The sequence below is a fragment of the Catharus ustulatus genome, chromosome 5, assembly GCF_009819885.2.
Source record: "Catharus ustulatus isolate bCatUst1 chromosome 5, bCatUst1.pri.v2, whole genome shotgun sequence".
NCBI classification, from domain to species: Eukaryota; Metazoa; Chordata; class Aves; order Passeriformes; family Turdidae; genus Catharus; species Catharus ustulatus.
In genome coordinates, this window is record NC_046225.1 from 1,838,482 (window position 1) to 1,849,209 (window position 10,728).

Genomic DNA, 10,728 nt, shown 5'->3' on the forward strand with positions numbered 1-10,728 from the left:
CACTTCTTTGGGGAGATTTTCTCCATGAGAAAGGAAGCACAGCATCAAAGTTCCACAAAAAGATGGGTCCCTAACAGACTTTGCTTTAACAAAGCCATCCCCTTTTGTTTCTGCAGCCAGCAGAGATTTTTAGGCTTTTGTCCCCGCATTTTAGCAATGCTATTGTTTTCTAGGTGATGTTTGTGCCGAGTTGTTTGGAAAGATGCCCTATCCCTAGGCCAACTGGTTAGAACTAGGTGTAAAGAGTGAGAAGGAAGAGGGAAAAGAAAATTAAATCTCTTTATTATGGTGCATAAACCTTCAGTCTTGGGGAGCTGCGCAGCTGCGCGGGGAGAAAAATGCATTCAAAAATATAATGCCAGTGTGAATAATCCTTTCCCGAGCGCTGCTCGCAGACTGCTCCAGCTTTGTCAGGTGAACTTGAACCGGGCCATCAGATTTGCGGCAGCTCCCATTGCACACTGTCTGTCACCCCGGGGCATTCACCATCTTGCCTGTTGTTAGGAGCCAGCGAACAATCCATCATTGAGCCGGGCAGTCGCCGGCTCACACAAGAGTGAAATCGGCATGTGACGGGACACTCGGCCCCAGTGTCTCGCAGATTAAAGTGATACATGAAAACTCACGTGTTACTGGGAAGATTAAGCCCGTTATCTTGTTGTGCAGCCAATAAAGGCCGGCCTTGTCCTCGGCAGTGGGGAAATGCTGGATTTAAGGGACAAGCTCCGCGCTCGCATAGCTCCGCGCTCCGGCCAGCTCTGCAGGGCAAACAAAGCTAGTTAGTGAGATCCCAGGAATTCATGGGCGGCAGAGATGCTGCCTTAAAGCCTCTCTGCAGAAGCTTTCCCTGCTCTATGGAGACAATTAAAACCAAAACAAAACCTCTGTGACAATCTCTGCACAACAAAGTGTCCTAATGCGCTGCCAGCAGCCGGCCCTGCCGTGTCTGTTCTTCTTTTGGGACCCCTGACCAGTCCTGCCCCTTCGTGCTCAAAGAAAGAAAAAGAAAATTTACTTAGACATGCTTCTGAATAAATCCATCCCTGTGAAATTGGAATATTTTGCTTCCTTCCTAATATTTCCACCTAGCAGTTTATTTCTTTTGTTTGTCTTAGGAGATGTTTTGCCAAAGTTGTGGCTACTCACAGATAAAAGTTAGGATCAGCTTGTCCAGTTCCCTGTTCAAACAGACATGGAGTCATACTCTACTGGTCCTATTCTTTACAGGATTGGGCACAATTTCAGGTGTATCTGTCTTCATCTGGGCCTTGGATACTGGAAATCATGGATTTGCAACCTCATCACCTGAAGAACTGGGGTGCACACATGGCTCCAAACACACAGAGTTTAAATTATTGGTTCATATTTGTGGTATAAATAGGGGATTATTGAGGAAACGAATAGTTGATTGTGAGGATGAAGAATTTAATATTTTGGCTGTAAATTTCATCTTAGAGCTACTGACAAAAAAAAAAAAGCTATTATTTCCTCTGGTTTCAGAATAAAGTAATTTGAACTAACTGAGACATCAGGAATACTTTTCCAATTAGAAATTGGTAGTTTTTATTGGAGAGTCAGTGGTTTGTATTAAGTAACTTGCTACCAAGATGCTTTTTGGGCTTGATTAATTGGAACACTCTCCAAATTCCAACCTAAGCACTTGGTATAACCATTGAGGGCCAGTACAAAATGAGTGAAACTGTGTCGTACTGGGACAGTGAAATATGAATTGCAGGTACATCACACCTGAGGAAACATGGAACATTTTCTCCTCTCACCTGAACTCCAGGACTTGAGTTTACACCCTGTGTAAGTGCTGCTGTCAGGCACAAAACCAGTCTGCTTGTGACAAAGTGGTGACACACTTTCCTGTCCTTCAGGGAGCGTATTAAAGAGGGTTTTCCTCCTTCCCTTTCTGCAGGTATGCAGGTGAAAGGCAGAGTCTTGCTGGCTGTGTGTCGTGCTTCAGCATCCATCTTAGTAAACTGGATACCCAGGGAACGAGCTGATGCAGCCAAAGCCTGCTAACAGGTAGAATGACTTCCTCACTCGTTTGCCAATAACTAATGACTCCATGGAGCACTCCAGGGAATTTCTCTTAAAAAAGATGCAGCAGAAAGGGAGCCCCTCAGTTATCCAGCTCAGTTATCCCAACAACACAGGCTGAGCCAAGCTTGCCTCCCTCCCTCTGGCTGGCAGGAGCGGGCACGGGGTGACCCCTCCAGCTGTGAGGCAGCCCCTGCACACGAGGCAGCACGGCCTCGCTGCCACAAACCCGGCATCAGCTGCCCCCAGAGCCCAGCTGCTGGACTCCGGCACAGCTCCTTCACCAGACACGGCTGTTCATGGGGAGCGAGGGGAAAGCCTCACGTCAGCAAGCGCGGAACCACAGCCCGATCTCTTCTGCTTGGAAGAACACAGCAGCAGCTTCCTCGGCACCTCCTGCCCACTAGGGATATTTGCAGCAAGGTGTTGGTACCTGCTGCTGTCACCTGCTGCCTCGAGGGAAGTCCCGGCACACGGGTGCCTCTCCCAGCCCTGCGGGAAGCTGGCGGCAGCGTGCTGCTCTCAGCCCTCTCCCGGGAGCGACACACGCCACCCTCCTTTCTTCCACTCGGATGAAATCATCTCCCCTGTCCCTGGCTGAGCGGGAGCAGATGGGGCTGGTGGCCTCTGCAGCCGCCGCTGCCCCAGCTCGTGTGAGCCCCCCGCTGCCCCTCCAAACAGAGCTTAATCCCATTCCCTAATCCCAAACTTCTCTGCCAAGCTGTTCCTAAGTGCATCTTCCATCAGAAGACACCGAGCTATTAACAATAACGCCGCACCGAGCTGGGTGCGCGGGTCCGGAGGCAGGTCCAGCATCCCGGGGGATGCCCCGAGGAGCAGGACGAGGGCAGGATCCCCCCGGCAGGCAGCAGGTGCCTTTCCTCCCTCGCTAACAGCCCAGTGCAGCCCAAACTGTCGTGCCGGCTACCGGGGCTGCCGTCCCCTCCGAGCAGGACATCACGTTAATAGAGGTTGATTTGCAAACGGCGTCGCCCCCCCAGTGCCCCCCTTTGCCTGACTCCCGCTTTTCTGCTCAATGGCACAGATGCTGCTTTGTGCTGCCCAGGACCAGGCAGCTATTAGCAGCAAATCCAGCGAGGGAAATTAATGAAGGCGACTACTAATAAAAGACAGCTCAGGACAGCCCGACCAACTTGCTCCGAGCGGTAATTAACTTTTTTTAAAACTCATGAAGGTAAATATGCCATCAGCTTTGGGCCGGTCTCTCTGCTTTTTAATAAAAGGAGGAGGAGGGGAGGCGAGGGAGAGGGGAGGGCTGCGTGTCACAGCCGCCCCTGCACCATCCCTGTTCCCTCCCGGCTGCTGCAGTGTGACCCTCCAAGGATTTTTCTTTTTTTTTTTTCTCCAATCAGTTTTTAGAGGTTTGATTTTAAATCTGGCAGGAGTTCTGCCTCTCCTTAATCTGAATTCAGTACGAGAGGTCACGGGGATGAACAGGCTGCCAGAATTTTGCTGGACCTGCACAGCTGTTGCAGAATCCTAGGTAGAAGGCAGGATATCCTTAAATCTTTATATCCTTACTGTGCGAGCTTCTCAGAGCAAAAGAGTCTGTCTTAGGCTTTAAAACACAAGATTTTGCCTTGTAGTAAGACAACAACCTACATCAGATTACTAAAAAGATCCCCCTGGGATTTCTGCTTATGTCAGGGGATTGACTATATAATAGATAATTGAGATCCTTTTTGCCCATGGGGAATGGGAACTGGGGCTACGTGGGCCAATCCATAAATAATACAGGACCGTGGGGAAGCCCCACCTGAGGCACCTGAGGAAGGCTTTAGGAAAACTGGGTTTAAAATGAGCCAGCCAGCTGAGAGCCGTGTCGGGAGGGCTCTTTAGAGATGGCACTGCGGGGACAGATTTATGCTCGCCATGAAAGGCAGCGTGCTGCAGCCCTTGGGGTGCTGGTTTGGCTCCTCGTGGCCATTCTTATGCCAAGGAGGGCTGTAAACCCCCCTGGGGGCCTTCAAGCTGCCCCTCCAGGCCTGCCGGCGCAGAGGAGCTTTTATGCCAAAATACAATACACAGAAGGATCATAAACACATGTTCTGGGGCAAGGGGCTGCCATGGAAACACCCCCAGGTTCCTCACATCATCCAAGGAGGTGTTTGCCCATCTTGCATCTCCTGGTCCGTTTCCAGGGTGGCTGCAGTTGGCTCTGGGGACTCTCCATCACCTCCAAAAATCTGAGAGAAAAGAGGGAAACATATGAAAAAAATAAATAAAGGACAGGAATAAACTCAAACTAAGGGGCAAGAAAGGGAAATAAACACTTTTGGCAGCATTCAAATGAAAAATTAGGATGAGGGTGACTGGGTTAGGTGACAAATCCAGCCTCTCCAACTCAGCTTTTGCCAGCATGGTCCTGCCACCCCCTCCCAGCCTTGCCCTCATTTCCTCCGAGGGCATCTCCAACCAAAGCCAGCCTCCCCTGGGGAACAGGGAAGGTTTGGCTGGCGTGGCTCCCACCCCAAACCCCTCTCCAACCCCCCCTCCATCCTCCAACACGTCCTGTGCTTTTTCCCACGGCGGTTCCCATTGCCAGAGCCCCAGCAGGATGGCAGCGCTCCTGCCAACAGGGTCTGTACCTGGGATGGAGGGAAATCTCTGCAGGATGAGGCATCTGGTAAGGAACAGTGTCCAGGGAGCATCCTGGTGCCGAACCACTCCTGTTCTGCGTGGCTCCAGCACCGAGAGAGAAGCGCATCCCATCCATCCCGGCCTTTGGAAGAGCCGAAGGCACCTACTCCAGCACCTCTTAAAAAAGGGAAAGAAACCAGTAAGGACAGTGAGGCCCGACCAGAAAAGACAGAGAGAGCACTCGGCTTCTTTTTGGCATTCCTGGAGTTTGGTCATTAAAAGGGGTCGTTAAAAGCGAGTGAGAGCGAAAATCCCGCTCCTCAAGGGCTGCCCCACACACCGCCAGCGCCGTGAAAGGCTCCCTCTTGTTTTGTTCCTCCTGGCCCGTGGCAGATTTGGGGGAACACAACTTCATCTTGCTGGCCACATCAAAGCAAGTGATTATGCAAATGCTTCCACTTTTTTTTTTTTTTTTTTTTTTTAGGGAATTATTTATCACACAATAACCCCCCTGCCAGGGGTGGAAACAATAGATCAGGCTAGATAGCACTGCTCGCCCGAGGCTGCGGGGCCGGGGGACCCCCGCGCGGTTTATTGGCCTAACCTAATTTCACTAATTCTCTTTTCACACATTTTGCGCTTCTTTTTCTCTTTCCCCCCCCTTTCCTTTCGCGGACGTCGCTCCGAGGGCCGGGTTTCACGCTCCCAGGATCCGCAGGGCACCGGGCGGGATTCGCGTGCTGAGCGTTTTATTTAATTAATACACTCAGGCGCCTCTGCTGGTTTTTAATGATTTCCAAGTGTTTGTACCCAGAAGTCACAAAGTGCTCCCGGGAGCACGGGGATGATGATTGAAGGGCCTGGGCAGCTTCCAGCATCCCCCTCCACGGTGACATCCCTGGCTGTGTGCTGTGCTGAGCCCCCTGGAATTGCCTGCGACCTGGAATTCATCTGACCCTCAGAGAGAGGAAATTCTTCCTCTTTTAACCCGTGCATTTTTTGTACTCAATAACATTTATTTCCTGCGGCCTCCTGGGTGAAATCACTCGGCCTGTAGTGTGATAACTCTTTATCCATCCATCCATCTATCCATCCATCCATCCATCCATCCATCCATCCATCCATCCATCCATCCATCCTGCATTTGCTGACAGCATCTTCTGTACTGAGAGCCAAAGGTAAATGATCAGCAAACTTCCACTGAACTTCCCTCTCTCTCTGATGCTGTTTCCCAAAGAAACAGTTGCCCATGGACCCAATCACACCAGGCCCCACTGGACCTTGGTTCCACCAGAGACAAGGACAGGCCCAACTCCGTAATTCCCACAGAGCAGAAAAAGCAGCAACCCCAAAGTTACCAAAATTAGAGCTTTTTATTTATATTTTATCACAAGGACAATTCCTTTGCTCTTCAGCTGTAAATACATACTAGAATAAACTCTGTAAATTATACAAAAAATACATATTTTCCATGAAATCTGTCTTTATAATAAATAAATGTGAACACGTGTGTGGCTGATCGCTGTAATGTTCCGTGTCTGTTGGGGTTTTCAGTCTGTTGATTTATTTTTAATCTCCTGAAAGAAGGGGGGAGTTCCTTGTCCCCTAAAGGTCGAAATAAATAATGTATGAGGAGATCCCTCCCCATTTCCCCCCTCCCGATTTTTTTTTTCCCTTTTGATAGAGAGTTCAGCCTAAATTTCCACGCTTGCATTCAGCCCTCACAAAGCCTACAAATTATACAATGACTTCTAACCTGGACCCCTAACAAAACAATTTACTTTTTTTTTTTTTCCCTCGCTTTGCGCCCCCCTCCCGCCTATAAATCATAAGGGACAGATGGCAAAGAGAGGAGCGGGGAAAGGGGGGGGACACACACACAAAAGCCCCGCGGTGACAGATCTGGGAAAACTGGACAAAGTGCACATCGGCGAGAGAGAGAGAGAGAGAGAGAGAGAGAGACGGAAAGTTTGGTTTGGCAGGTGCCGTTCCCACAGCCCGCCCTGCCCTGGGAAGCGGGCAGATGCCGCCGCCGCCCCGGGGGGAGCCCCGGGAGCGCCGGGCCGGGCTAGAGGCAGCGGCGGGGCAGCGGCGGCCCCGGGGCGAAGCGGCCCGGCCAGTGCTCGGGATCCGAGGCGGAGCCCGCGGGGCTGGCGGGCGATAAAGTGCAGGCGTACGGGGAGGCGGAGGGCGCGGGGCTGGCGGCGCCGCCGCTCCAGGAGGAAGCGGGCGAGGGGCTGCCCTCGGCGGGCACCGCCGCTGCCGCCGCCCCGTCGGGGCCGAGCCGCGCCGCCCCGGCCAGCCGCAGGGTCTCGGTGAGCGCCCAGATGTAGTTGTGGGCGAAGCGGAGCGTCTCGATCTTGGTGAGCTTGGCGTCCTCCGGGAAGGTGGGCAGCACGTCGCGGAGGGCGTCCAGCGCCGCGTTCAGGTTGTGCATCCGGTTGCGCTCGCGGTTGTTGGCCTTGAGCCGCCGGCTCCGCTTGATGCGCTGCGCCGTCTCGGCCGTGCGCGCCGCCCGCGGGGCGCCCCGGGAGCGCCCCGGCCGCCGCTTCCCCTCCGCCCGCCGCAGCCCGCGGCCGCCCGGAGCCTCGACGGGGCGAGCCGGCGGGGCGGCGCGCAGCTCCTCCTCCTCCTCCTCCTCTTCCTCCTCCTCCTCGGCGCTGGACGGCAGCGAGGGCGAGGGGGCGGGCGAGCCCAGCCCCAGCAGCAGCAGCTCGTCCTCGGCGGGCGGCGCCAGGACCTCCGCCTTCACCAGCATCCTTGCGCGGCGGCCGGACGGGGCCGCACCGGGAAGCAGCGGCGCGCTCTCCTCGCCTCTCCGGCGGTGTGACGGTTCGCCGGTTTGACGGAGCGGGGCGGGCGGGGGTCGTGAGGGGTGGGGGGGGGGGGGAAGCAAAGCGCGGGGGACGGGGGGGGCGCGGCGCTGGCACGCGCCCCGGGGGCGACGGGCGGGCGGCGGCGGCGGGAGCGGCGCCCGGGGCCCGTCGGGCTGCGTGTCTGGCACACGACCCTCCTTAACACCCCTTATATACCCCGCGGGGAACAATCAAACCTACCCCCGGGGTCCCCCTCGCCCTGCCCGCCCCGCCCGCGGCTCCCGTCGGGGGCGCCGCCGCCGCGCCCCCCCCCCCCCCCCCGCCCCCCCCGCCGGGCCCCATTGGCGCCTCGCGCTCGGCTGGAGCGTGCCGCTAATTTATTAATGAATGGGGACGGGGGGGCGCGCGCCGGGCGCGGGCGGCCAATCCCCGCGCCCCGCGCGCCACGCGCGCGCCCGGGGCCGGCTCCCTTTCAGCCGCTCCATCCACGGGCCCGGCCAGCACAGGGATGGAGGGAGGGAGGGATGGATGGGATGGGGGGCTCCCCTTCAGCCCCTCTCCTCCCGGGGAGGGTTTCGCCTTTCTGGGGACACTTGGTGCGGTGCTGAAGGCGCATAGTTGGATACGTGGATTGCTGGGGAGATGCGCCGGGCGTGCGGCTGCTCCGCTCGCATCGGGCCAGACCCGAATCCGGGGAAAGCCCAGGCTCCGGGCAGCTCGGTGCTGTCAAATACGGTTCACAGGCTGGAGGAGAATTCAGAAAATCCCCCCAAACACCAGCCTGTCAGTGCACCAGGAAAACCTTCATTCATTCCTTTCGCCCCTCTTCCCTTGCAGCCCTCCCTCAGTGGCAGAGCCGGGTGACATGCCCGTGCAGTCGGCAGGCTGGCTCTGCTCCACCTTCCATTATCCCAGGCTGCTCCGAGCCCTGTCCAGCCTGGCCTTGGAAACTTACGGGGATGAGGCAGCCACAGCATCTCTGGGCAGCCTGTGCCAGGGACTCCCCACCCTTACAGGGAAGAATTTCTTCCAAGATCCCATGTAACCCTGCCCTCTGTCAGTGTGAAGCTATCCCCTCTTGCCTGTCACTCCAAGCCCTTGTCAAAGAAATGACAGCGAGAACACACAAAACTGAAACCCCAGCACACTCTCCTCTCCATATGGAACCACACAGGGCACTTTGGGGGAGTCGGGCTTTGAAACAGAATTGCATTTGCAACTGCTAGAAAAGCCCGAAATAGATGAAAGAGCTGAAACCTCTGCAGAAGTCGTGCTCAGCACACCACAAACTCGCACTCAAATCAGACCCTCGCTCTTGCTGCCCTCTGGGTTTATGGTCTTTGGGAACAATTGAGGCCGAGGGTGCCTCCATCAGTATCTCTGTGACTATGAAACATTTTAACACTTCCGCCTCCTTGTGAAAAACGGGAGACTCACAGGTCCCCCTGGCATCCCAGGAGAGTGATGCCAAAGGACCTTATTTCTTTTTGAGCACCTTAAGGGACAAAGCAGAGTCCACTCGTGACAGGGCCAGCCCATCCCTCTGTCACCACCCTGCTTGCCGAGATTTCCGTGCTTCCATTGCTGACTCAAAGCAGCAGAGAGGTGATGCAGAGGCAGTGCTGTGGGTGCACAACCCCGTGTGGTGCCTTTCTGGGGTTCAGTCCAGCTCCTGCTACCATGCAGTGGTTTTTTCCATAGGGTTAAGCACAAGGTAACCAAGGACAGGTCGGCTACCAAATCCTCACAGCCCTCGATAGGCACTTGTGTGGTCTGTGGGCAGAGCGAGGCCGAGCTGCTCGGAGAGGTGGCGGGGGGAGAGGGAGTGGGATCAGGAGCAGGAATGCTGCTGCCACTGCCCACCGCCTGAACTGTCCTCCAAGGGTCAAACTGTTCAACTTCAGCCCCTTTGCCAGACTCAATCCTACTTTAGGGGAACAAAAGCCCAAAGTAGACAACGATCAAGAAATGGGAGCACAATGATTTAAGCTTATCACACAGCCCTGAAATAAAGGACGCTGAGCTCGTGTGGGGGAGAGGAGGAGACCTTCAGAAGGGCTTTGTTTGCTGTAAGAAGATTGAACTCTGAGGCGACCCGATAGCCCTAAAAGTTTAGGGTCTGTGTTGCTGAGAGACCTTTGGGCACAGCCCATCCACACGTCGACCTCACAAGTTGAGAGCCGGCGTTAATGGCCAGCCTGCCTCAGGTGGACAGGGGCACGGCATCCCAGGAAGTGTGGGGACAAAGCTGTGGGGACAGGGTGGCCTGACACCTCCCAGCTCTGCCTCCCTCACACCCCAGAGCCTGCAGAATCCTAAGGGTTTGGGGTCCCTGGGCTGCCCACACACACCAGGGTGCCCTGAATTCTGTGATGCCCAGCCCTGGGCAGCACCTACAAACCCTGAGAGTGGGGTGGTTCTGCTCTCAAATGGGGGGTGAGAATATTTGTGACAATATGTGTCCTCACACAGCAAAGTGCTGGGCTGTGTATCCCCCAGTTCCTGACCCAGGTCCTTCCCGAACACCCTGTGCACGCTGCAGCAAGAAGTGCCCCAGGGAAGGACGAGATGAGGGCCAGCCCCCCAACTCCCAAGCTGTATTAGCACATTTGGGGTTTGTTCTGGGATCCAGGCGAGGAGGGGTCCCCTCCATAAGCACTGTCCCGGCATCCTTCCCTGGCTCCCCCCACCCCGGCCCTCGTCGGGGGCCGATTGTTCCCGGCAGATTTGCATGGCAGGTGCAGGCCTGCGGAGCGATTTCGCAGTCCTGCCCCCCCAGGAGGGTTTGCCTCCCCCCCTTGTGAAAAAAGGCTGCCGGTGCCTTCCTTTCCCATGAAGAAGAGAAGAAGCTTGAGGATCGCGTGAACACGCTTCAGTTTTCTTATTCTTTTCTATAGATGTGGGGAAAAGAACAGCCGATTGTGTGAAAAACCCAGTGCCTGCAAAAAGGGACATTGGCCATCCAGGCGAAGGTGCGCGAGGGAGAGCACTAATCGCTGAACCAGGAGACAAATACGATTACCAGCTCCGAGCCTTGAGTCAGAAAGTCTCATAGACTTTAAGATGTTAATCCCCAACATAATCCTTCCTTTGGCGTGTAGGAATAGTGCAGCCACAAGAGTTGTTTTGTTATTTATATTGGCGTTTAATAAAACTCAGCCAGTGGTGAATGGGCTGCCCACTCTCCAATGGTAATTAATTCCCTATTTCAGTGACCCAATTGTGCTGGGATAGAGCAGTGGGACAGTCCCACTGCCCCAACCCG

General features: G+C 55.2%; 1 protein-coding gene across 1 annotated transcript; it reads right to left on the reverse strand.

Moving 5' to 3' along the window:
- Positions 1-6,715: 6,715 nt before the first annotated feature.
- NEUROG2 (neurogenin 2) lies at positions 6,716-7,473 on the reverse strand. Its single transcript, XM_033060780.1, has one exon. It carries the CDS (start codon positions 7,403-7,405, stop codon positions 6,716-6,718), a length of 690 nt encoding a protein of 229 aa, XP_032916671.1. The 5' UTR covers positions 7,406-7,473.
- Positions 7,474-10,728: the final 3,255 nt, after the last annotated feature.

What these genes read in the sequence shown, in the direction of transcription:
- NEUROG2 (XM_033060780.1), bottom strand. Translation starts at nt 7,405, where the DNA reads ATGCTGGTGAAGGCGGAGGTCCTGGCGCCGCCCGCCGAGGACGAGCTG.